This window comes from Elephas maximus, chromosome 10 (assembly GCF_024166365.1).
Source record: "Elephas maximus indicus isolate mEleMax1 chromosome 10, mEleMax1 primary haplotype, whole genome shotgun sequence".
NCBI lineage: Eukaryota > Metazoa > Chordata > Mammalia > Proboscidea > Elephantidae > Elephas > Elephas maximus.
The window spans coordinates 30,527,257-30,554,344 of NC_064828.1; the positions used below are offsets into that span (position 1 = coordinate 30,527,257).

A 27,088-nucleotide genomic window follows, 5' to 3' on the forward strand; every position below is an offset into this window, starting at 1 on the left:
CCCCACCCCCTCCCACCTAGGCCTCTGAAGCTCGGTACCAGGAAGGCGGTCTTGCCCTGTCCCGACTGCCCAACCACCAGGCTTAGCCTCCCCCGGTGCCGCGTCAGCTGCTGCACTATGTCCTGAAGAAGGCGAGGTCGGGCAGTGCTGGGTGGGCTCTGTAGCTGTTGGAAGGTGGCCTGGACTGAGTCATCATCCCGGGTGGGCACTGGCTGCTCCTGCTGGGACCCAGGCTGAGAGCACATGGGGCAGTGACTACCAGGTCTCCATGCTCCTAGGGACCCCCAGGCCTAAACCCACAGAGCCCCCACCAAGTTCCCTCCCCACTCAGGACCACCCAGACCACCCTGTCCCTTCCCACTCCCCGCAGTTAACAGCATTCCTGCTGACCTCCAGGTAAAGCTTCTGGATCACATTCCACACATCCTGCAGAACCAACTTCCCAAACTCCTCCAGTTCCCCAACATAGGGCTGGCCGGCTGCCACACCCCCCCATTCACAGGGGTATCTGCGGGCAAAGCAAACCCACCCTAAGTCAAAGCAGGCCAGCTCCCCTGCCACATCCCCATGTAGGTACTCCAGCTCACCTGCGGCAGGTAATCTCTTTCTGTTTGCTCAGGTAGCTCTTCAGTTCTGTCATCCGATGTGCAGCGTCTTCAGACTCAGGAATAAAGTCAGATTTCCAGGTATCTGGCACAGAACTGACCCGCCAAAGATACTTCAAGAGTGGGACTAGACTCAGACTCCAGCCTCCCTCCACCTTGCTGGCTGTGATGTCCAGAAACTCATTCTCAAATGGTGATCCCCTGACTCCAGCTCCAAGACTGAATTGGGGCTGCTCTACTGAACGCTGTTTCTCTCTTCTAGTTCCCCCTCCTGTCCTCTGAATGTTGAAGAGACAAGACATGGCCACCAAGCCTGTCTGGCCTTCTGTGGAGACTGCCCTGGAGGCAACAGGCGGGTACCTGAGGAAGCTGGAATCCCGGAAGTAGATGAGAGCTGGGGCAGAGTTCTGCAGGCGGAGGCCCCGGTTCAGGAACTGCATCACCTCCATTTCTGTCACCGAGCGCCCCGGGGGGTACTGCTGGGCCTGCAGGGAAGGGGCAGAGGGCAGGCGGAGTACAGTCCTAGGCCTGAATGCTAAAGTCTCCTTCCAGACCTGCCTAGGCCCCCCAGACTCCTTCACCTCCATAATGTTCCTCCTTCCCTCCCGACACAAGTCAATAAAATATAGCTAACAACTAACATTTATTAAAGGTATGTGCCAAGCATTTTTTTTACAGATTATTTTAAAGTCACGTAATAACTGCAATATAGATGTCATTGTTTCTCTTTAATACACAGGGAAATTAAGGCTAGGTTAAGTTAAGCAGCGCCCAAAAAGCTGCATAAAACGTAAATGGCAGAAGGGAGATCAGAACCCACAGAACAACCCTCTTACCCTTGCATTCCTTGCTGATTCCAGAGGTACTGCCCAAAGGAATTCCCTCATCTAGGACTTGGTCACTCCCGGACTCAGACTGTGTTTCCCTTCAAGTCTCAAGGACGTGCCTGTATGTAGTCCCAGGGCTCCCGACAAACTGTGGATTCCCCTTAGCCCTACCCCACCCTTTGTTGCCTCGGTCCCAGGCCCTGCTCCAAGCTTGTCCGTCTTACCCAGCAAAAGTGTGGATAGTCAGGGAGGCTGTAGCTGGGCGGAATGTAGCCATAGCGTGAGCCCAGAATCCCCACGAACAGCTGTGAGTTCTCCACCTCCCCAAGGCACACTTCCAGTTGTCTGTGGGCATGGTTGTGGAGACATGCAAGAGTCATGGTACAGGAATACAGGTGAGAATGTGGTGATGGGAAACACCTGGCTCACAACTGAGCAAAATTAAAGCAGGCTGCTCTTATCAGCACCCGAGGGCAACTCCTTTCCCTGGCCCTCATCCATTCCTACAGCCCCAGCCCGGTCCCACCTCAGTTCCATCACTCAAGCCCTTCATCCCTGGCCCAGGCCCTTGCTTCTGCAGCCCCACACCTGTTCCTCCGGGTCTCCTCCTCGGTGACGCCCCAGCGTAGGTCGATGCCGTGAAGACTGATGCGGTGGGGAGCTGCACGGGCCTGCAAGGCCGGCAGCACTGATCTCAGAAGCAGGTCCCGCTCCCCATGCATGTCCCGGAAAGTGGATGAAATGAAAAGCCGGATGCTGCGCCATCTGGGGGTGAGCGCTGGGCTCAGCCTAGAGGTCAGCCCACCAACCTAATTCCACAGGCTGCTGTGGATCAGCCTTCAGCTCTGAGCATGAGCCAGGTCCCACAGATAGCAAGCAGAGGGCCCAGCAGGTCCCCAGAGATTAATGCACAGGTAGCCTCAACGGCAGAGCCCTGGAGTTGAAACCCCACTTGCCCCTTCTCGTGCACCCCTCCCCTTGTCAGCAGATAATTATCACACACTTGTATCTACTCATGGAATGCTCAGGACAACACTGTGAGGTACATGTGGTCACGATCCTCATTTTACTGATGAGGAAACTGCAGCTTTAAGAGATTAAGCAACTAGCCCAAGGTGGTGGGTGTTGTTATTGGTTGCTGTCAAGTCGATCAGGATTCATGGAGACCCCATGTGTGTCACGGTAGAACTGGGTTCCATACGGTTTTCAAGGCTGTGACTGTTCAGAAACAGATTGCCAGGTCTTTCTTCTGAGGCACTTCTGGATGGGTACAAACTGCCAACTTTTCGGCTAGTAGTGGAGCACTTAACTCTTGCACCACTCAGGGACTGACCTACCCCAAGGTACAAGCTACTATGTGGCAAAGCCAGAAGAATGAGAAAGTCATGTTTGAGCTCCTTAGCCCTCTGCCTAGGTCCTGGCTATATGGCCATGGTACCTGTTGCCATTCCCGCATTCTAACCTCCTTTCCCCAATACAGAAAGGGGCACATTCACAATCTGACAATTTCCTGTGTTAGAGACACCCCTGCCTGGGAAAGAGGAAACAGCATAGCTCAAGGAACAGAACAAACAGGATCTTAACAGTCAGCATTTTAGTCACCAGAGTTTCTCAGGTTTCGACTACAGCCCCTCCCTACTGACAAAGGCATAGAAACACAGACTTACCCATGCTGGGAAATTGGAGCCAAGGGGCTTGGAATATTCTCTTCCAGCGGCCTGAGAGACAGGAGCCCTGTCTTTCCTGGGGGTGGTGGGATGTTGAATATTCTGTCCATTTGGCCCACGTGTTCTAGAAGACGGGAGGCCCCTTGCTCTGCAATGAACCTGACATAAACAGTAACAAAATGACTGAGAACAGAATACCAGAGGTCAGATCCAGGGAGATAGGAGGTCAAACATAGGGCTAGGGTAGGACACCCAGTTAATTGGAGCTCCCTAAGAAGATGACCACAAGTAGTGAACGCAGACTTAAAATAAATGAGGCTGCAGAACCATAGGAGTGAAGAAACCCAGTTCTAGCCCCTCCTGCTATCCATGATTATCAAAGGCTTCCCGCTAAACCAGAGGCAACTGGGCTGGGCAAAGTTGTAAAGATTAAGGCCATCCCAGTCTGGGCTTGATCAGCTCTGCAACAGCCATGAAAGCTCCCTGGAGGAGGATGGAGCTTCCTAATAGGAACTGAGGAAAAGACTAAGGGTGGAGAAAGAGACAAAGTAAGAGATTTCTGTAATTCTGCATAAACAGATGGAGTTTCTTTTAGATTAATAACGGAACACAGGCTACAGAGAGCAAATAAAATAAAATGTAAAGTTGGTCACATCACTTAAAAGTAAACAGTGCACTCTCCCATATTGCCTTTTTTCCCGCTTCCCTACTGGATGTAATGCACACGTGATGGCTGGAGCTGGAGCAGCCATCTTGAACTATGAGTTAGAAGCTGAGTATTTGAGGATGGTGAAGTGGTAAGATAGAAGCTGCTTGTGTTCCTATATCACTATGGAGCTTCTACACCTGGATAGCTGTAGGAGAGGAATAAAATTCTATCTTGCTTTAAAAAAAAAAGTGAATGGAGTAGAAGACCACAGATAATATCTGAAAGACATTCTACAAAGCCCCCAAACCCTTGTCATGTACTCACTTCAGTATCCCGTCAGTACAGCCTGAGAGTGTCACATCCTTGGGGTTCACATTTGTAAACCTGGCAAAGTAAGAAGCAGCTGTTAACCATCAGAAACAATGCCAGGAATGCAGAGTCGCTGACCCATATCACCTTGGGGCAGTCATTTTGCTTCTGTGCTTTTAATAAGTTATGTGCTGAGCTGAGGTGGACCCTCACAAAGGGATCCAGAGCTAGGCTGAAGGCTTCAAAGAAGGTTCTAGCACCCAAAGTGCGACAGAGGTAGGAAGGCAAAGGTGGAGAGGCACATGGAGAGAGATGGTGTCCCAAGCTTCGGTAGAGGTGGAAGGCCCTTCTGGCACAGGGGAAGGAGTACAGGCATCCTTACGTTAAACCTGTCATTTGCAGGAGAACACCAACAAAGAGGCACTTGGAATTCACATGTTGCCAGAAAAGCTGTTTAGCCACATTTATCAATCTCTGATTTGTAACTTGGCCAAAGACGATGACCCTGTCCACCTGTAAGATGAAAGGGGAAGAGCTGAGATCAGGAGACAAAGGGATAGAAGAGACACTAAAGGACTCAGGATATCAAGAGAAGAAGGCTCTAAAGAGTGGGGAGAGGGGGGAATTTTGAGGGAGATGGGAACTGCCTCTCCTGAGGGTGGTGGTATATAAGTTCCCACGAGCTTAGGATACGAGAAGCCACTACTCCCCTGACTTGGGGGGCATCAAGCAGGAGATAGGGGTAGGGCCAGTAGTGTGCTGGAATTGGCTCATTCAGGCTCACGAGAGCAAACTGTTAAATTTTTAGGGATTTTGTGAGCCAGTTGTTAAGCATAGCCATTATTAAACATTAAACTGCATTACAATTACTAAATTACATTAAAAACAAGGATAATAAACACTCAAAATTATCACTTCCTATTTTACTACATTTTACTACTGTCTACTCTTGAGCTCATCTGCACCTCCATATCTGAGTGGTGGAAATACCATACAATTGTGTGCTACAGAGCATTACTTCCAAACTCTGCGTTCAGTGACATCAGGTTGGGAGCTTGAAATCGGCCATGGTAGGAGTATTTACACCATGGAAATTGGCAACTGCTATTAATCCAGATTTATTTTTCTGGAGAGCTGGCTGTTCAACAATTACCAGCACACCACTGGGTAGGGAATTTGTTGAAGGTTAGCAGGAGCTGATCTGGATATTGTACATACTTTGCAAGGTCAGTTTTGAGTGGTTAAGAAAAAAGATTCATTAATTGTGGAGGAAAATGTCGGGGAGGACAAGCTTCCTCACGGGCTGGCCAGTACTCACAGGGACCCTTTGGGCAGCCAGAGACAGCAGGTACTTTCCAAAAGTATTCAAAGGCCATTCATCTTCATCCTTTGCATCCAACTCCTGAAGGAAAGGCTCAGGTTATGCAGTCGGAAGGGAGATGATCAGCGAGCAACAAGCACCACAGTCTGTTCAGGAAACCTTCGGAACTATGTACAGTCATGCCTTTACTGACTATTCGGGTTGTCCCCATATATTTTTTTTTTTTTGATGATAGGGGTTAGTGTCTGACCTGAACTTGAGCCTGGAGCTCGGTTGCGGTCTTCAGGATTCCCTCCTCTGCCTTCAGCACAGCCGTCTTCAGAGTGCCTTTTCCGCACAGCAGGAGCTCTGCCTGCTCCGCCCGCGCGATCATCATTCCAACCAACAGCAGCACGTAGTTCAGAGGGGGCTGAAGGGACAAGCACCAGGGTGAAACAGGCTCCCCTGATTTGGAATTCACCCTTGCCCTTCCAACTCTGAAGGCCAAACCCCTCATTGGTGGGAGGAAGGGGAAAGGAGACAAGATGGCCAGTTGGGAGGAGACAGCTTCAGCAGCCCTGGGGAAGAGCTGCCTGGAGCCAGGAGCAATGCGGAGTCCTGCCCAAAGTCAACACTGGGATGGAGGGAGGTGAAAGTGAGACATATTTTGGTGATATTCAGTACCAGCATTAAGTACCAGCCAAATGTGGAATGTTAATCTTTTGATCCACAAACGGGGCTGGAGGACACATTCTAGAACTGTCCTTTGGAACCAGGTACTGACACTTGGAGGCAAATTCATGTCGTTTAGCTCAGTTCTGAGTGTTTATTTGAGAGAACCAGGTCTGGAAACAGGACACTGCTTGGGGTCCCCAGCACCTACCAACCCTCTCCCCCCATTCCTATAGTTTACCCCTTGTGGGTTGCTCTTGGGGCAGAGGCTGTTTGCATTCGAATCTGTCAGGTAGACCAAGAGGGTGCGGCCTGGCAGCGGGGGCACGCTGTGCTGCACAGAGAGGTTCACAGCTGTCTCCAGGGCCTGGCGGTACCGATCCAGTATCTCACCATCATATTTCCCCTGTCTGCAGGCAGGAAAGAATGAGACAGACAGGCTTAGGGGCTCATCTGCCTGCCACTTTGAGGCAGATGGGAAGATGAGAATTTGCCACTCAAGTTCTGAGGCCCCTCCCTCCCTCCTCAAGCACTACCATCCCCTCTCCACAGCCTGCCTCTACTGCTGGCATAGAACACGGGGACAGACTGTCCCCATCCTATGGGACTCTTCCAATCCATTCTCGTGGCGGGAGAAAAGATGTCTGTAGACCCACTCTCCGAAATCACTTAACATGCTTACCACATTAATCCATACTTACTTCATAAGGCAGATTTTTATTGCTACATATTTTAAAGCTGTATTTTAAAGAACAAATACTAATCCCTTACAATGAAAACTGGCAATTAAAGGAGAAAGAATTGAACATTCATCCTGTCTTTCCTCATTAAACTCTATTTCAGGGTAATAAATAGCTTCAGTTTTTGAGGGAAGTTCCTTTTGGAATTCCAGCTCATAAATACGAAGGAATGGTAGAAAGCCTCCCTTCTGCAACCACTACTGAAACAACTGGTCCAGGCAAGGATCATCAATGAATGAACCAGCTTTACAGTGCAGAGATCAGGCTGTTACCACCTAAAAGCACTGATCAATCTTCCCATCACTATGAATGGGACTACCAGACTTTTGGGGCCTCCTAAAAAAAAAAAAAAAAAAAATTTTTTTTTTTTTTTAAGAGCTATGGCTTATATGGCTGCTATGAGTCAGAATCGACTCGACGGCAATGGGTTAAGAGCTACGGCTGTTAACCAAAAGGTCGGCAGTTCAAATCCACCAGCCCCTCTCTGGAAGCCCTATGGAGCAGTTCTGTCCTATAAGGCTGTTATGCGTCGGAATCGACTTGATGGCAACAGGTTTGGTTTTTGGTTTTTTTTTTAAGAGAATACTGTATAACGTGCACAGAATCACCTATGATTCTTTCTATTCAAGGCTTTAGAGTTAATGCTCAGAGTATATAAAATACAGAAACAATTTAAAAGATGCAATGAGGGAGCAGTGAAAGCCAGAACGTAGGACACTCCACCAGGACCCCTGACCCTGGTTTCACAGCAAGTCATCAACATGAAAAAAGAGATTTAAGCAACTTAACAATCAAATCCAATACACAGACCTTGTTTGGATACTCATTTGGGCAAAACTGTGAAAAGCTTTTTTTTTTAGATAATTGGAAATTTTGAATATGGAGTGAATAATAGGTGATTAATACCAAGACATTATTTTTAATCCTGTTAGGTAATATTAATGGCATTATAATTATGTAAGAAAAGTCTGTTTTTTAAGAGACACATGCCAGGTATGGAGGGGTAAAATAAAACATATTATCCAAAAAAAAAAAAAAAAAAAAACCAAACTTGTTGCTGTCAAGTTGATCCCAACTCACAGTGACCCTAGGACAGAGCAGAACTGCCCCATAGAGTTTCCAAGGAGCTCCTGGTGGATACAAACTGCCTACCTTGTGGTTGGCAGCTGTAGCACTTAACCACTATGCTACCAGGGCAGTGTGTAGCATTTGTTTTAAGAAATATCCTCAAAGAGATGAAAAGAAAAAAATGAATCAATAAAAGAAGTGTGGTAAAATCCAGATAATCATTTAACCTGGTTAACAGTTTTATAGGACTTCATTACACTATTTCCATTACTTATATGCATATTTAAAATTTTTCATAATAATTTTTTTTATCTAGAGAATTTGGTAGTCTTTACCAGTGCTGTCCAATAGGATTAAATTACAACTAAATTAAATTAAATTTACATATTTAATTTTCAATTTTTTAGAAGTTACGTTAAAAAAAGTAAAAAGAAACAGAATTAATTTGATATTACATTTTATTTTACCTAGTATGTAAAATATTTTCACTTCAATATGTAATTCATACCAAAATTAATCATGAGATATTTTACATTCTTATTTCATACAGTATTCAAACTCCAGCATGTCTCAATTCAGACTAGCTACACTTCAAGTGCTCAATAGCCACATGTGGCTAGTGGCTGGCATACCAGTCAGTAAAGGTATACCACTTGGACTGGCACCGTGGGCTGGATTCTAAATGGCCCTGTGTTCAGCCACTGATTCAGAAGACTCTCAGCCACTTGAGTCTTGCTACTATGTCAAGATCAGTCCTGCAGTTGTCTTGAGAGAAACCAAATGCAAGATATCATTGAAGCACCTAAAGGGACAGAGAGCTGGACTTTACCAAGCCTGTGGAACAGATGTCTGTCTTTGAGCCTGCTTGATGATAACTATCTTTATGTGCGTTAACAGAAGGTGAATGGGTCGGAAAACATAAAAGCAAAAACAAACAGGTATCACAGGGAAGAAAAAGAAACAGTGAACCCAGTGAGGCAGAGTGGACATTAGCATACGCTTTTTTTATGAGGGGGGAAATGCTGCAGATTCCACAGTCTCACACACACAAACATACACACACAGAAGAAAAAACACACACACACACCCCAAACCCACTGCCGTCGAGTTGATTCCAACTTATGAAGACCCAATGCGTTACAGAGTAGAATTGCTCCATAGGGTTTTCTTGGCTATCATCTTTATGGAGGCAGATTGCCAGGCCTTTCTTCCGTAGCACCTGAGTGAGTTTGAGCCACCAACCTTTAGGTTGACAGACTACCACAAACTATTTGTGCCACCCAGGGACCTCTCCACAAACATCAAAACCAATAAAACGATCACAGATAATAGAGCCTAAGCATAGGTTTTGCTTCATGACTTCTTCATAGGACAATGTTGAAGACAAGGTTTGCTATGCCAGAGACAACTGGTGCCAGATAAGTCTGAGCCATCAGGGTCACTGACAAGCTTGTCTTTACAGAACAGCATTCAGGGTTCCCAGATGATTCCCAAACCCGTTCAGAGTGCCTCCTACAGCCCACCCTTAGCTCCCAGATGGCACATACACACCTGGCCTTATGTATTTTCAGCTTCTCCCGCTTGAGCTGCTCATATACCACAGGCATCATCATTGCTGCCCGAAGTTCCCGACAGGTTACGCGCTGAAGGAGATTCCGACTGGGACATCTTTTGCCATTTCTTGAGTTTCTAATCATTATCCGCCTCATCAGTTGTACGTTGGAAGGAAACGGTAATGCTGTATGGCAACAGGTAATTATCTGAGTCAGGCAGCTTCTATTCCCTCATCTTGCCCTCGCATTAATATCTGTCCTGAGCCCCAACCCTCTGCCAACACCATGCCCTGAGACTGGAAGACAAAAGGCTGAAAACGCCAACAATGCTGTCTCATCTGTTCACAGACATGAGAGACACACAGAATTTGAAAGAAGGGAGATAATACCTTTATTTCTGAGTTGAGCCTCAAGACCATCAATGGAATCATGGGCATTAAGGAATCTGAATGGAAACTGCCGACTGTGGATCACTGACTTCTGAAAAGCAAGGAAGGGGTCGTGAGCAGAGGACCAGGAAGTATGAGGGCCATCTGGGATCTCAGAGGACCAGGAAGATGAGGTAACAATTCTGTTAAATTTGTGGAAAATGAGGAAGACCAAAATGGATATTAGAAAATACTTTAACACCTCAACAAGAAAAAGACAAATAATACAATTAAAAAATGGGTAAAGGATATGAACAGACACTTCATCAAAGAAGACATTCAGGTGGCTAACAGACACATGAGGAAATGTTCCCAATCATTAGTCATTAGAGAAATGCAAATCAAAACTACAATGAGATACCATCTAACTCCGACATTACTGGCACAAATCAAAAAAACAGAAAATAACAAATGCTGGAGATGTTGCAGGGAGACTGGAACTTTTATGCATTGCTGGCGGGAATGTAAAATGGTATTACCACTTTGGAAAACAACATGGCACCTCCTTAAAAAGCTAGAAATAGAAATACACGATCCAGCCATCTCACTCCTAGGAATATATCCTAGAGAAATGAGAGCTGTCACACGAACAGACATATGCACACCCACGTTCACTGCAGCATTATTAATCATAGCAAAAAGACTGAACAACCTAAGCGCCCATCAACAGATGAATGTATGAACAAACTATGCTACACACACATAATGGAATACTATGCAATGAAAAAGAAAAATGATAAATCCACAGAACATTTCACGACATGGATGAATTTAGACAGCATTATGCTGACTGACATAAGTCAATCACAAAAGGACAAATGTTATATGAGACCACTATTATAAAAACTCAAGAAAAGGTTTAAACACAGAAAAAAACAATTTTTGATGGTTGCAAGGGAGGGGAGAGTCGGGAGGGGAAATCACTAGCTAAATAGTACCAAACCCAAATCCACTGCCATCGAGCCGATTCAGACTCATAGTGACCCCATAGGGTTTCCAAGGCTGTAAATCTCTATGGAAGCAGATTTCTACACCTTTCTCCCACAGACCCACTGGCGGTTTTGAACCACCAACCTTTCAGTTAGCAATCATTTTAACCACTGTGCCAGCAGGGCTCCTAACTAGACAGTAGACAAGTGTTAACTTTGGTGAAGGGAAAGACAACACACAATATAGGGGAAGTCGGCACAACTTGACTAAGACAATGTCATAGATGCTTTCTGGACACATCAAACACCTTAAGAGACCAAGTTACTGCAGCTGAGGGCTGGGGACCATACCTTGGGGGACATCCAGGTCAACTGGCATAACACAGTTCATAAAGAAAACATTCTACATCCTACTTTGGTGAGTAGCATCTGGGTCTTAAAAGCTTGCAAATAGCCATCTAAGATACCTCTATTTATCCCATCCCATCCAGAGCAAAGGCAAATGAAAAACACCAAAGACACAAGGAAAATATTAGTCCAAAGGACTAATGGACCACAAATACCACAGCCTCCACCAGCCTGAGCCCAGAAGTGTCTGGCTAACACTAGTGGCTGTGACAGAGATCGCAACAGAGGATCCCAGACAGAGCAGGAGAAAAAATGTAGAACAAAATTCAAATTCACAAAAAAACACCAAACTGGTCTTACAGAGACTGAAGGAACCCTCAAGACTAAGACCACTGGACTTAATGCAGAACTGAAGCCACTCCCAAAGTCCACCTTTCAGCCAACGATCAGACAGGTCTATAAAACAAACAATAACACATGTGAGGAATGTGCTTCTTAGTTCAATGAAGTATATGAGACCAAAAGCAAAGATAAGAAGGCAGGTAGGGAGAGAACACCTAAACAAATAGCTATGGGGAACCCAGGCTGGAAAGGGGTAGGGTGCTGACATATTGCAAGGATTGCAACCAATGTCACAAAACAATTTGTGTATCAATTTTTGAATGAGAAACTAATTTGAGCTGTAAACTTTCACCTAACGCACAATAAAATTTTAAAAAAAAAAAAGGACATTAGGTAAGATAGCTAGAGAAATGGGGAAAAGAATAAAGAAAATGGAAAGTCGTCATTTGAGAATATGAGAGGTAAATAAGAAAGACATGGCAGAAGGAGCCCTGTTTCTTTTTTGACTTTTATATTCCTCTGAAGTCACTTAAATCACAGAAATTCCTCTTCCTGGCTAAGTCTCTGACCTCAGAAAATAAAAATGAAAGTTCTTATACTCCCCTGTAATTTTTGAAAGAGTTAACTAAACCCCACACCTGTTTCCCCAATCTGTATCTCATCATCATACCTGTTTACAGCCCACATGAAAATAAACTGATGGCCATGACTCTCCTTAGCTCCTTGGAGAAGTGTGGCCTCCAAGGCAGCAGCGGAATCTCCACACCCATCTTAGGCACTGGGCCACGTGGCTACGTGCCCCTCACACATACCGCATGCTGGAGTCGCTGGAGAACCAGCTCATGGTGTCGGGCACTGATTCCAACTCGCAACAGGTTGCTCAGGTTCCTCAGCATGGCCATGAAGGGAAGCTTCCCATTGTCTGTGGAAGGTTGGTGTAAAAGGAAACAAAGTACACAGATGTGAAAATATAAGCACTTTCTACAGTAAACAAACAAAAACAGAGAAAAAGATCAAAGGGAACTTGTTCCCCTCCTCTTTGAATTTCTTTTTTTTAAATCAATATCCTAAATATGGGTTTCTACAGAGATTTCAATACACTATTATATGCTACTACTACCTTGTTTCGAATGAGTTGTACAGATACTGACAAAAATGAAATCATAGAGAAGGCACCATTTTTATCACATGTTGATAAAGGCCTCATGTATTACCTAACTGCATCTGGAATACTGACCTGCTGGTGAAGCAACAGTTAAGTGCTTGGCTGCTAACTGAAAGGCTGGCAGTTCGAACCCACCCAACAGTTCTGCAGGAGAAAGCCCTGGCAATCTGCTCCCATAAAGATTATAGCCTAGAAAACTCTATAGGGCAGTTCCACTCCGTCACACAGGATTACTATGAGTCAAAATTGACTTGATGGTACCTAACAACAACATGATGTCAATACTACTCACAACAGGCACCACTATCTACTTTGGTGTGTAGTCAATGGCAGACATTATAAATTCAATCATTTTCAGCGTTACAACCACCAGGTAAGAGAATAACTGTATCATGCCATGGAAATCTTCTGATCACAGTATGAAGTACAGAGACATGAACAGGGAAAAGAGGAACTAAGTGTGATGGTCAAGGTCAACCTACCGATGAGCTCCTCCCAGACAGAAGCTTTGCTCCCCCGTAAGCTCAACTCTCGTTCCCAAGTCTCCGGCCGAGACAGCTTCATCCGCTTCCCAGCTCTGCTAGAATCCCACGGCCCAGGGAGGCGACTTTGAGAAAAAAGCTGCATGTTGGAAGGGTATCTGGGACAGAGGAAAAACAGTTTATTATTTCAAAGCCAGCTGAAAATTACGCAGAAAAGGAGAGTTAGTCAAATACAGTCAGTCATGTTTACAGGCCACGTCTGTCCAAGCTAATAATGTTGCTGAGCTTGAGGACCGCAGGGATTGGGGCCACGGATGTTGAAAAGTCATGGGGTTACCCAGACAGGATGAATGTTCAGGGTGTATCTTCTCACCTGCAGCCCAGCAAGGCTTGGACATGCTGGGCAGGTTCCTGGATATGCAATCGCTGTACCAGCTTCTTCAGGGTGAACCTTGGCTGCTCCTTTTTCTTTGGCGCTGCATTGTAGGCTGCCTCAAACTGTGGAAACATGACCAAGTCCCACAAGGCTCGTTTCATCCATGACCACAAATACTTTCTTCAGAAAGCAGAGCCTAACCATCCTATATCTATGAGGTAATGTCTTTCCTTAAAATAGATTTGGGCCAAGAGTAGGATTAGGGACAAAAATCTCCAGCAGCAACAGCCCCTGTGACCAGCATAAGACAGCAGCTCTTTGACTGGGTTTCATTTACACATGATTAAACTACTAACGGTTCGCATGGAATGACTGGCTTGTGAAAAGCAAGATGGGGATAGAACGAACACAGATAATCCTTGTTCTTAGGAGTGAAAGGAAAAGCAGCTCTTATTTAAATCACTGAGACTTACGTAAATGGAGGCATCAGTACAATGCACATGGTGAGGAATTAAAAAACTGAAAGAAGTGAATGGATTATATCTACCATGGCCTCCATCAGACTGAGTCCAGTACAACTAGATGGTGCCCAGCTACCACCACTGACTGCTCTGACAGGGATCACAACAGAGGGTCGTGGACAGAGCTGGAGAAAAATGTAGAACAAAATTCCAACTCAAAAAGAAAGACTAGGCTTGCTGGCCTGACAGAGACTGGAGAAACCCTGAGAGTTTGGCTCCTGGACACCCTTTCAGCTCAGTAATTAGGTCAGTCCTGAGGTTCCCCCTTCAGCCAAAGATTAAACAGGCCCATAAAACAAAGTAAGACTCAAGGGGCACACTAGCCCTGGGGCAGGGACTGGAAGGCAGGAGGGGACAGGAAAGCTGGTAATAGGGAACCCAAGGTTGAGATGGGAGAGTGCTGACATGTCGTGAGGTTGTTAACCAATGTCATAAAACAATGTGTACTAACTATTTAACGAGAAACTAGTTTGTTCTGTAAAACTTCATCTAAAGTACAATTAAAAAAAACCTCGAAGATGTTGGCTTTTAGAATCTTCCAAGGTAGAAGAGCTAAATTTGGGATACATTAATATGATGAAGAGAAAAGACCAGTTGACTGAGAAATGTTTTTTTCTTGTAATGCTAATATTTTTTTAATGATTTATTTTAATAACATTATGATGATAATCACTAACACTTATTCAGTGTATTATTAGAAATAAAATACATTAAGGTAACTGATTAAACCCTGACAACAAGCCGATGAAGTAGGTACTGCTGTTATCTCCATTTTACATATGAGGAAACTGACGTTAGAGAGGTTCAGTCATTTGACCAAGGTTGCACAGCCAGCAAGTGGTAAAGGTGGGATTAAAAACCCAAGCGGTCTGAATCCAGATTCTATGTTCTGAACTGCTAAGTGCAGTGCCTTGTCATTAAAGTAAAGCGATTTTGCTTGTTCTATTTTTAAAACTTCCTATGGGAGGCAGAAGGAGCCCTGGTGGCACAGTGGTTGAGCGCTCAGCTGCTAACTGAAACATCAGCAGTTTGAACTCATCAGTCACTCTGCGGGAGAAAGATGTGGCAGTCTGCTTCCATAAAGATTACAGCCTTGGAAACTATGGGGCAGTTCTACTCTGTCCTATACGGTTGCTATGAGTCAGAATAGACTTGACGGCAAAGGGTTTGTCTTTTGTTTGTTTGGAATGGGAGGTAGATATTTCATCATGTTTTTAACTCACTTATCAGGCTGTAAAAAAGGGGGAAAAAAAATAGAGCCTTTTCCAGTGCTCTAAGAACCTGACCCTCCATCATGGCTAAGAATCCCCAAGTAGGAAGTTGGTATGAGTGTACCACACTATTAATATTCCTGAAACAAAACGAAATTCAGTTTCTAAATATTAGTTCAGAAAAGATTATACATGCACACGTACAATTCTGGAACAAGAGACTCACCTGCTTCTGTTCGTCTTTAAAAAACCGAACAAACTTTGGTAAATATTGTGTCTCAGAAAACGGACGTCCAGACTTCTGTTGGGATGGGAGAAACAGTGTTCAAGGAGGGAAATGCAGGTTGTTCCAGGACAGACCCATTTGAATAGCTCCAAAGGCTTGTCTCTACCAAAAAGGAAGCCAGCTAAGAAACAGTCCTGCCCTACTCTCTGTCCCCTGAGCTCTGACCCAGTTCCTCTCTGACCTCTTTTGTTCCTGGTGGTAGGAAGATGTCAGTTCTGAAGAATAAGGATGCTCAGTGTGGGACTCCCCAAGGTCAGCATGTTCCCAGGTCCCTTCCTTCCCAGAGAAAGGGGGCCAGGGCTGTGAATGACTAGGGCTGGGATGGAGACTGACTGGAGGATGCTGGGGCTGGCGGGGGCGTTTCTTGGCCCGGTGCTTCCGGGGGTTGTATTTGGCCAGCTGGTACTCATCAAACTGGGCAAATTTGTCCGTCATTGCAGCACGCAGGCAGGCAGGCAGGGGCACCAGCTTGCCCTCCTGCTCTTCGGCCAGGCTCTGTCAGAGAAAGAGAGACCCTCAGCAGTGAGACTCAAAAGAACCCTCCAAAACAAAACAAGACTGCTTCATGGGATTATATGAGTAAGAATAAGGGGCTGGTTCCTATCCCCAGCTCTAAAATCACAATTTCTGTGGTACTGGGCAAGTCAGCGGACTTCTCTGGTTCTCATTTTCCTCACTGTAAACACGAGGTCCAGAATAAGATCAGTTTTTCTCAAACTGCAGTTAAGCCTTGCTCAATCATATTCTGCCTGTTGGGCAACCCAGCCTGGTACAGGGAGAAGCTGTCCTGCCTGGGGGTAGCTGAAGCGGGGGCTACCTGTCTAAGAATTTCCTTCAAGGATGCACTGAGCAAAGGAGAGGGAAGCAAGCAAGGACCAAAGATCAAGAAAGTAAGGGCCATACCTGGTAGAGCTCAGCCACCTGGATCCAGTCAGAAGGCAGCTGGACAATGGCACAGAAATATCGTCGCACATAGGGGCGACAGGCTGGCAAGAAGGCAGCAATGGCCAAGACTCTGTTGGCTGCATCTCGGATGTTCAGCTGCTGCCTGGTGTACAAAGACGCCTAGGGCACAAGGTAGGGAGAACTGGCATCTCAGTTGTATCTTCCCATAGCTTCATCCCCAAAATTCACTTGTTCACCTAAACCACCTGCATAAAACCTTTCCCAAGCTCTCTACATTGTCTACAAAAAACAAAGCCCAAGGTGCCTGGCTTGCCACTCTAAGTCCTCCACAATCCAGCCCTTATCTATCTTTCTAGCATGTCTTCCCCTGAGTCTAGCACCTGCCTCCCAAGTCAATCAGGCCCTCTGCCTCTTTGGAAACCACCTCCCATATCAACAACAGTCAAAAATTTGACCAGGCAGAAGCTGGCCAAATGGACATGAAAAGAGAGAGTGGAGGGAATGAGTGTGCTGTCTCATTAGGGGGAGAGCAATTAGGAGTATATAGCAAGGTGTTTATAAATTTTTGTATGAGAGTCTGACTTGATTTGTAAACTTTCACTTAAACCACAATAAAAATTAAACAATTGACCAGGGTTCAAATCGCTGATTAAATCTGCCATCTTCCTAAGCCTCATTTTTCCTTCTTCTCTGCTTCTGAAACATTCACTACTACTCCAGTGGCATTTATATGATATTTATGGACATGCTTACTTTCCCAACAACACTATAAACAACCTGAGAAGCAGATCCAAGTTTCACATACCTATTGGTATGTCCCTCAAGGCCCAGCATTGTGCACTTAGCCTCTGTACTCACTAAACAAACAAACCCTAATATGCTCGTTCCCACTTCCATTTTTCCCACTCCCCACAGAACCCCAGGGACTAGGCCTCAGATTCACCCAGAGATCTTACTCCCCTCCTAAGTGAAGTTCCTTTGACCCCCAATATGAGGCTGATCACCAGCCCCGAACACATACCATAATCACATTCCCCATCTCTCAGCTTCCCAGTCCCATACCCTCCTTCATACCTTGAGGATAAACTCAGGTTCCAAGGGGGCAAGTTCACTACAGGCTTTAAGGAGGAAAGTCTGGAAGGAGTACTTTTCTTCTTTTGTGTTTGCCTTCGATGCCAGACTAGAGCACAGCAGGCTCATTAGAGACATCTAGAAGTTGGGAGAACAGGGGAAGAAAGAAGGAACAAGGTAATAAGGACCAAGTTAAGCATTCATGCAGACCAACTTAACAAAATCAAGAAGATAAGAGAATGGATCCCAGCTTTAGAAAGACATCTGTCCAGCCAAGAGGTTAGAAAAGGGTATTAGGAAGTGAGGAACGAGAACTGACCTCTCCTCCGTCCCCTTCTATCTGCAGGGGGGACCTGGTTCAACTTCTGGTCACCATTCCTCCCTCCCCTCGCCCTTCCCACCACCACCAACAACCTCTCTCCGACTCTGGAATTTTCACCTTCTTTTCCTGAAGGGCCTGGTCAGTGGGCTCAGGATAAGATTTGGAGTCCCCGGTGGTGAGCTTCGGAGCCAGCTCCTCCGTCTCCTCCTCCTCTCCCAAGCTTAGACTATAAAAAGGTATCTGGGCCTCTTCTGTCTTCTCTGGCTTTTTCTCTTCTTCTGAAGAGGACCAACGTCCCTGGGGATACTAGCAGTTATTAATCACAGCTTGCACCCATGGCCCCTCAAACTCAAACAGATCTGAAGGCAGAATAGGAGATAGGAATAAGCGTCCACACCTATCTTCTGGCACCTCACATTCTCTCCCTTCACACCCCAAAGTTGATCTGTCCTGTCTCTGGCCATCACACACACCACATTCCCTACTCAACCTCCTGAGCCCTCCCCAGATGCTCCATAATCTTCCCCCTGCTTTCATCTTTTTACAGACGTCATAGCCCGGGAGCCTGGGGCCCCTCACATACTTCCTATGGTGCTATTAAGGTACTTTTGGAGTTAGCAGAAAAAGGACCACATCCTATATTGACCTCTCAGCAACCTTGGGCTGCTTAACCTCTCTGAGCCTCAGGTTCCTCATTCACTACCATCTACCTGATAGGATCATTGGAAGATTAAATGTGATAATATATGTGTGGCTCTTTGCAAATTGCGAAGCCTTAAATAAATGTATAAGGGCAGTAGTTGTAATCCTGACAACAATCCTGTGAGGTAAGTTCTCAGTGATTTCATTCTAAAACTAAGGAAATTAAGGCTCTAAAAGGTTACGAGTCTTGCCCAAAGTTGTACAGCTTGTAATTGGCAGAGACGATAAAGAGCTCAGATTAGCCTTTCCTTCAGCCCATACCACAAGTCTAAATAGAAGAGATGTGTATTTGTTCTCTGATTCACACCTGGACGCTGAATGTGGTTACACAGATGTGTACGAGTGGACGCGTGTCTGCATACACACATACAGGGGAGTGGGCACGGGTACTGTAGAAACATCTCGTGCCAGATGTGAGATTTCAAAAGCACTTGATTGACTGCTACAGCAATATCATGCTGGCTTTCCTGAGCAGAGGCTCTTTAAGGACACGGCCTGTTTTTGCTCTGTTCTGCAAAATCTCCAGACTAGACAGGCAATAAGAGTAATGATGCTGATGAAGACAACCCTGGGGTAAAGGGCACCTCAGAAAGGAGCTCTGAGGAGAGAAGGGACCATAACACAGCGGGAAACTGAGGCATTGAAATCTAGGGACAAGAGTGTACAACAGACCTGGCTGGAGTCAATACAAACAAGTGCCTGCAGCTATTACCAGTGGTGATTCCTGAGCTCTCTTAGTGGCAGAGGTAGATTTCAGGGCCCTGGTGCAGGTCAGAAGGTCTTGTCCGTCGGAGATGCGCTGAGCCTTCCAGGTTGGGGCCTCAGAGAACAGGCTGTTGTTCGTGTTCAGGCTGTACAGGTCAGCTTGCGCCAGGTGAGGTATCTGGAGATGCTGGAGCAAGGTGCTGGCAGACATAGTGCTCTTTAGACTGGGGAGCGTGGCCAGGCACCGGTTCTCCAAGGAGAGGATGTCTGGGTGGGCAGACACATGTCCATGTGGCTTCTCCATGCTCTTCACATCAGGACACGTGGCCAGGCACCGGTTCTCCAAGGAGAGGATGTCTGGGTGGGGAGACACACGCCCATGAGGCTTCTCCATGGTCTTCGTGTCAAGAAATGTCACCAGGCACCGGTTCTCCAAGGAGAGGATGTCGGGGTAGGCAGACACATGCCCATGTGGCTTCTCCATAGCTGGCGCTCAAGCAGCATATACCTAGAAGGAAAAAGGACAGGTGATGAGCACCTGGCTGCACTAATAGTATATGTGCACTATTTTTCTCAGAGCCCTCCTGATAATGCCAGTGACCTTCAGGCAGATCATAACCAGTATCTTTTTTCCCCAGGACTGGGCTCACCTAGTGAGTATTCTAAGGTGGAGGGGAGGGAAAAAGTAAGACAGAAATTTAAGTGAAAGGAAATTAAAAAAAAAAGCAATGGGCTGGAGAGAAAAGGAGCATGTCTTCTTATAAAGGGGTAAAAGAGATCCCCAGGACTATTGGCTTGATTCCAACATAGTAGCATGGCCAACCTTAGAGTCTGGACTCTGAATTCTCAGCTTCAGAGAAACAAATAATTTTGATCAAATTGTCTATACTCATCGCCTCAACTTCCTTATCTCTTGCTCAATTTTCAACCAGCTGAACGGGGGTCCTATCCCCACTATTCTATCAAGACTGTTGTCTTAGGTAACTAATGGACTTCTTGTTACTACTATGAATAGACACCTTGGTCCTTATATTACTTCACCTCTAAAGTAGAATTTGACACTGTTGATCACTCTCTCTTCCCTTGGTTTTCATGATGCTACTCTCCCGGTTTTCTTCTTATACCCTGGCCACCCTTCTTGAGGATCCTTTCTCTGATCTCCTTAAATTTTGGCACTACTTGGAGTTCTATTCTAATCTTCCTATATATTCATTCTCCCAGGGTGCTTTCCCCCATTCCTGTGGCTCCAAATAACATTTGTATGCTGGCAACTCACAAACGTATCCCTTGACCTAGATCTATCTCTCTTTTGAGCTTCATATTCATTTATCCAAATGCCCACCCATCAGGTATCTTCACTTGGATGGTTCAAAGGTAGCCCAAACTCAACACATCCCAAATGGATCAATTTTCCCCCACTGCTCCCTCCTTTGCCCATTTAGAAACCTGAGTTTTGTCTTTAACTTCTCTTTCTCCCTTATTCCATAGGAGTTTGGAGTGAGATCAGCTTGAGTTTGAATCCTAGCTCCTCCACGATGGAACCTTGGACAAGTTACTTAAAATCTCTGTGTCTTAGTTTTTTCATCTATAAAATGGAGATAAAAGTCTACCTCAAAGAATTTTTACATGAATAAATAAGGAAAAATATATTTAGTACTTAGACCAGTGCCTGGCACCTAGTGTTTGATAAATGGAAGGTATTGTTATTTGTTGGAGCCCTAGTGGCACAGTGGTTGAAGCACTCGCCTGCTAGCTGAAAGGTCAGTAGTTTGAACCCACCAGCTGCTCCTCGGGATAAAGATGTGCCAGTCTGCTTCTGTAAAGATTACAGCCTTGGAAACCCTATAGGGCAGTTCTACTCTGTCCTAAAAGGTCTCTATGAGTCAGAATCAACTCAACAGCAATGGGTTTGTTTATCGGTACTGCTATTTGTTATTATTATCCAGTCAACTATTGAGTCCTATTGATTGTACTCCCCCAGAGTCTCTCAAATCTATCCAATTCTATTCATTCTGCCTGCAACCACCTTTGCTGAAACCCTCCTATTCAGGTGATGACATACTGTATGTAGAACTCTCTAAAGGAGATGCCCCCCAAACATACCCCAGTTACCCTTTACTACCTCGCCCTGTTTATTTTCTTTATCATGATAAAAAAAATTATCTTGTTTATTTGCCTACTTGTTCCCTGTTTCTCCTTACTAAGATAAAACTCCCTGAGGGTAAGGGTTCCTTTGTTTTGTTCCTTTGCCCCTCTGTATCCCCAGCATCACACACATGGCCTGGCTGGTGATCACCTCCCAGCCTCATCTCTTACTGCTACTCGAATCTAACTCTAAGCACTCTACACTTCAACCATACCACATTCTTTTTAGCTTATGAATCACTAAGGTATCTCTTGACTTTGCATCTTTACACAGGTAGAAGCTTGGAACATTCTTCTTTTTGCCAATACTACCCCACCCTCCAGCCCCACCTTTACCAGGCCAAATTCTACTTTCCTCTCATTCTGCAGGCCTCAATTTAATGGTAATTCCTCCAAGAAGCCTTTGCCAACACCCAGGCCCCAGTCTGGTTTAGCTGGCCCTTCTATGTTCCCACAACACATGTACTTCCTCTATCATACAACACATCACCTTTACTGTAATTGCCTATTTTTTTGTCTTTTGCCCCATCAGACTGTATGTATGCTCCTGAGGGCAGAGGCCCTTTTAGCCTTGTTCCCTATCCTTTCTGCAATCCCTAGTCAGTGGGATTCAGAGACTTTTGAGAATCTGATAAAAGCAATGGTGCTTTTTCACAGAAAAAAACATGATTATATACTATTCTGCACTTAATTTCGGGGAATCTATGGAGCCCATGGAGCCCTGGTGGCACAGTGGTTAAGAGCTCGGCTGCTAAGCAAAAGATCGGCAGTTCGAATCCACCAGCTGCTCCTTGGAAACCCTATGCAGCAGTTCTACTCTGAACTATAGGGTCGCTAGGAGTCATAATCAACTCAACAACAATGGGTTTGGTTTGGTTTTATTGTGCCCATCCATGGATCTCCTAGGACCTCTTAGAAGGACCTCCCACAAATTAAGAATCTCTGCAGAGAGAAGGTTTGAAATTAAACCATTAGGAATGTATTTATTTATTTACTTGAACAAAAGCTTCTCTCCTATTCATATATAAGTATTTTAGAAATAATATTGAGTCAATCACTTAAACCTTAGTTTGGATGAACTTAAGGACAAGAATGTAGAACACTTCCAAGAAGACTTGCATGAACTGACAATCCAGGAGCAGAAAGAACTACAGATATCTCACTGGATGTCAGTGTGGACAAATTACGTCAAGAATGGATAGTCTTGAGGGGCGAGGCCAAGATGGCAGAGTAGTCAGACACTTCTGATGAACCCTCTTAAAACAAAGGCCCAAAAAAACAAGTGAAATGATTATATTTATAACAAGCTAGGGGCCCTGAACATCAAAGGCAAAGTTAGAAAATGGACTGAGTAGCAGGGTGAGAGAAAGACGGTTCAGAAGTGGAGAGGAGTTGCCAGACCTGAATCACTGGGAACCCTCAGGCACCATTTCCGGGAGCAACCGCAGCGCGCCGCAGTTTCCTCAGGGAGAAATAGCCAGTTGCATAGCCTACTCACACTTTGGGAACCACAGAGAAACGGCACCCTAGGCAACAGCTAAGCACCTGCGTATATTTTACCATGCCCGCAACCCCGAAGCCAGCTTCAGTGGCTGTTGATTTACCTGGGCCTGAGGTAGCCCTGCTGAGCACCCTGAGCCATTCTTCTGGCCTCGGAGAGGGAATAAATTCAAAAATGGGGGAAAAGTTAATCTGCCAGATCCACTAATCGGGAAAGCTCAGGACAGAAGCAGCTCCTGTGGAGGCATAGATGGTCCATGGACTTTGAATACCTATCCCCCCTGCATAGACCTGTGTGGGCCTATTTCAGCAGAATAGGCCCTTGTTGACAGACTGCAACTGTTTCAGCTGTGCAGTGAAGATGTGGGTGTTTGATGTTTTACACTGCTTTGCCTATTAAACAGAGTCCTCACCTACCCACATCAGGGGCCCAAGGACTAGTGGATCCACACAGGTCACCCAGCCACCTGCAACAGGGGTCCAAGGATAACTGGTACCTGCCCGTCCTTACAACCAAAAGCACTGGGTGCCCATGGTCGGTCTGCAGAACCCACCCACCTGTGCACTCTAGGGAACAGGGACACACTTTCCTCATAGACACTCAGGGGATGGTTGTCAGCCCCTGCCTTGTTCAGAGCATGACCCCCTGCTGAAGCCAGATACCAGTACCTACACCAATCACCCCTGCCCCTATAAGACTGCAGGACAGAGCCTGTACCACACAATTGATGGCCAACTATCTGGACACCTGAGCTGAATTCATACAAGAAAAGTGAATGTACTCCTAGGCTCATATACCGATAACAGCTCTAGCCACCTGCAGACAGGACGTTAGAGCTATAATGGAGAAAATAAAACATGCTAGCTCACTCTAGCAACCTATCTGGGCATTTCAAAACAAAACAAAGAAAGAAACTAGGATCCAGTAAGCAAACATAAACTAATACAATAACTTATAGATGGCTTAGAGACAACACTCAATATCAAATCACATAAAAAAGCAGACCATGATCGCTTCAACGAGCTCTCAAAACAAAGAAATCAAGGAATCTTCTGGATAAAGGTGCTTTCCTGGAATTACCAGAGGCAGAATACAAAAGATTAATATACAGAACTCTTGAAGACATCAGGAATGAGATTGGAAAGAAGATCAGGCAATATGCAGAACAAGCCAAGGAATACACAGATAAGGCAGTTGAAGAAATTTAAAAGGTTATTCAAGAATATAATGAAAAATTTAATAAGCTGCAAGAATCCATAGAGAGACAGCAATCAGAAATTCAGAAGGTTAACAATAAAATTACAGAATTAGACAACTCAATAGAAAGTCAGAGGAGCAGAATTGAGCAAGTGGAAGTTAGAAAAGGTGAGAATGAAGACAAAGCACTTGGCACCAAAATATTTGAAGAAAAATCAGATAAAAGAATTTTAAAAAATGAAGAAACCCTAATCATGTGGGACTCTATCAAGAGAAATAACCTAGAGTGACTGGAATACCAGAACAGGAACAGATAACAGAAAATACGGGGAGAATTATTGAAGATTTGTTGGCAGACAACTTCCCTGACATGAAAGATGAGAAGATACCTATCCAAGATGCTCATCGAACTCCACATAAGGTAGATCTTAAAAGAAAGTCACCAAGACGTACTATAATCAAACTTGCCAAAACCAAATATAGAGAATTTTAAGAGTAGCTAGAGATAAATGAAAAGTCACCTACATATGAGAGTCAGTAAGAGTAAGCTCGGCCTACTCAGCAAAAACCATGCAGGCAAGAAGGCGATGGGATGACTTATATAAAGCATTGAAGGAGAAAAAACTGCCAGCCAAGAATCATATATCCAGCAACACTGTCTCTCAAATATGAAGGTGAAAATTAGGACATTTCCAGACAAACAGAAGTTTAGGGAATTCATAAAAACCAAATCAAAACTACAAGAAATACTAAAGGGAGGTCCCTGGTTAGAAAATCAATAATATCAGATATCAACCCAAGACCAGAACAGTGAACAAAGCAATGAGATGTCAATCCACACAGGGAAAACACAAAAATGAATCAAGATTAAAAAAAAATGCCCAAAACAGGGAAAGAGCGATGTCATTATGTAAAAGAAGACAACACTAAAACAATAAAGAGGGACTGAAAAATGTACTCATAGATCTTTCATATGGAGAGGAAGACAAGGAGATATAAAGAAATAAAAGTTAGGTTTAAACTTAGAAAATTAGGGGTAAATATTAAGGTAACCACAAAGGAGACTATCCTACTCATCAAAATAAAATTCAATGGATAAAACCAAAACACCTGTGCTGTCAAGTCGATTCTGACCCTATAGGACAGAGTAGACCTGCCCCATTGAGTTTCCAAGGAGTGGGTGGTGAGTTTGAACTGCCAACCTTTTGGTTAGCAGCTGAAAGCTTAACCACTGTGCCACCAGGGCTCCCTTAGAATGGATATATTAAATTAAAATCAGCAGCATTGTTTAAGAACATAATACATAAAAGTTTAAATGTTGAGGGGGTTCTAAACAAGATGTAGGCACCATGATCCGGAATGCAAGTCATGATAATATAAATGATATGGTGATGGGTACAGCAGTATCTGTAGTGGCTGAAAGCCTAGTGTGTTTAGAGCACAGGCTGCATGTAAGTGTGGAATAGAGAATTTTTGCTTTTGTTTTTTCCCCATCAAACTTAGTTTTATTAGTTGTAATTTTTTTGGGACTTTTGAAATTTTAGTTTGTCTTGATATTGAAGAAAATCATGTGAGAATACATTAAGCAAATATCTAAAACACATGCAAAAGTAATAACTATAGGCATATCACCTCAATACCTACTAAAGTGCATAAATCTGAATTTCCTTCAACATAGAAATACCAAAAGTGTAAAGAACTCGGATTGCATAAGTAATATTTCTTAACACCATGAGTAAATTACGTGTGGCATACTGACAAATTATTAAAAAACAATAGAGGTATAATTTGTACTACTGTATATGTATGTGTTATCTAATTTTGTGTGAATAAAAAATAATGTATAGTAACAGCAGAGATGGATAGTAGTACGCTATGGCAAAAATTTTGTTTGTAAGTGAAAGATTAAAGTAGTAATTAGCCCTCCAAAAAAAATAAATAAAATTCAAGAAACAAGAGACTCAGCAGAAACAAAATCAACAACAAATAAGATGAAAAGGCAATACATATACTACTCGGCACAAAAAATTAAGTGGGAAAAAGAAACTGTCAACAACACACACAAAAAGACAGCACTAAACTCATACCTATCCATAACTACGCTGAACGTAAATGGACTAAATGCACCAGTAAAGAGACAGAGAGTGGCAGAATGGATAAAAAAACACTATCTGTCTATATGCTGCCTACAAGAGACACACCTTAGACACAGAGACACAAGCAAACTAAAACTCAAAGGAGGAAAAAATATAGATTAAGCAAACAACAATCAAAAAAGAGCAGAAGTGGCAATATCAGTTTCTGACAAAATAGACTTTAAAGTTAAATTCACCACAAAGGATAAAGACACTATATAATGATTAAAGGGACAATATACCAGGAGGATATAACCATATTAAATACTTATGCACCCAATGACAGGGCTGCAAGATATGTAAAACAAACTCTAACAGCACTGAAAAGTGAGATAGACAGCTCTACAATTATAGTAGGAGACTTCAACACTCCACTTTCAGCGAAGAACAGAAAATCCAGAAAGAAGCTCAATAAAGACCCAGAAGATCTAAATGCCGCAGTCAACCAACTTGACCTCATAGACATATACGGAACACTCCACCCATCAGCAGGCAAGTATACTTTCTTTTCTAGTGCACACGGAACATTCTCCAGAATAGACCACATAATAGGTCATAAAGCAAGCCTTAGCAGAATCCAAAAAGTCAAAATATTACAAAGTATCTACTCTGACCATAAGGCCATAAAAGCAGAAATCAATAACAGAAAAAGCAGGGAAAAGAAATCAAACACATGGAAACTGAATAATACCATGCTCAAAAGTGACTGGGTTATAGAAGACATTAAGGATGGAATAACGAAATTTATAGAATCCAATGAGAATGAAAACACTTCCTGTCAGAACCTTTGGGACACAGCAAAAGCAGTGCTCAGAGGTCAATTTATATCAGTAAATGCACACATACAAAAAGAAGGCCAAAATCAAAGAATTATCCCTACAACTTGAACACATTGAAAGAGACCAACAAAAGAAACACTCAGGCAC

At 44.3% G+C, this 27,088-nt stretch overlaps 1 protein-coding gene across 1 annotated transcript in view; it reads right to left on the reverse strand.

Moving 5' to 3' along the window:
* Window positions 1–27,088, reverse strand: part of TEP1 (telomerase associated protein 1) — a 48,363-nt gene that overhangs the window by 15,624 nt on the left and 5,651 nt on the right. Inside the window, exons 2-24 of the mRNA XM_049897496.1 lie at window positions 19,192–19,692; window positions 17,895–18,074; window positions 17,459–17,593; window positions 16,382–16,543; window positions 15,587–15,973; window positions 15,419–15,517; window positions 13,458–13,582; window positions 13,085–13,242; window positions 12,250–12,359; window positions 9,780–9,870; window positions 9,389–9,575; window positions 6,271–6,439; window positions 5,629–5,787; window positions 5,376–5,459; window positions 4,440–4,570; window positions 4,073–4,132; window positions 3,100–3,258; window positions 2,021–2,197; window positions 1,657–1,777; window positions 966–1,090; window positions 588–701; window positions 391–508; window positions 39–233 (exon numbers count right to left, since the gene is read on the reverse strand). Coding sequence (XP_049753453.1) covers window positions 39–233; window positions 391–508; window positions 588–701; window positions 966–1,090; window positions 1,657–1,777; window positions 2,021–2,197; window positions 3,100–3,258; window positions 4,073–4,132; window positions 4,440–4,570; window positions 5,376–5,459; window positions 5,629–5,787; window positions 6,271–6,439; window positions 9,389–9,575; window positions 9,780–9,870; window positions 12,250–12,359; window positions 13,085–13,242; window positions 13,458–13,582; window positions 15,419–15,517; window positions 15,587–15,973; window positions 16,382–16,543; window positions 17,459–17,593; window positions 17,895–18,074; window positions 19,192–19,668 — 3,723 coding nt within the window. The 5' untranslated portion in view covers window positions 19,669–19,692. The remainder of the gene's footprint in view (window positions 1–38; window positions 234–390; window positions 509–587; window positions 702–965; window positions 1,091–1,656; window positions 1,778–2,020; window positions 2,198–3,099; window positions 3,259–4,072; window positions 4,133–4,439; window positions 4,571–5,375; window positions 5,460–5,628; window positions 5,788–6,270; window positions 6,440–9,388; window positions 9,576–9,779; window positions 9,871–12,249; window positions 12,360–13,084; window positions 13,243–13,457; window positions 13,583–15,418; window positions 15,518–15,586; window positions 15,974–16,381; window positions 16,544–17,458; window positions 17,594–17,894; window positions 18,075–19,191; window positions 19,693–27,088) is intronic.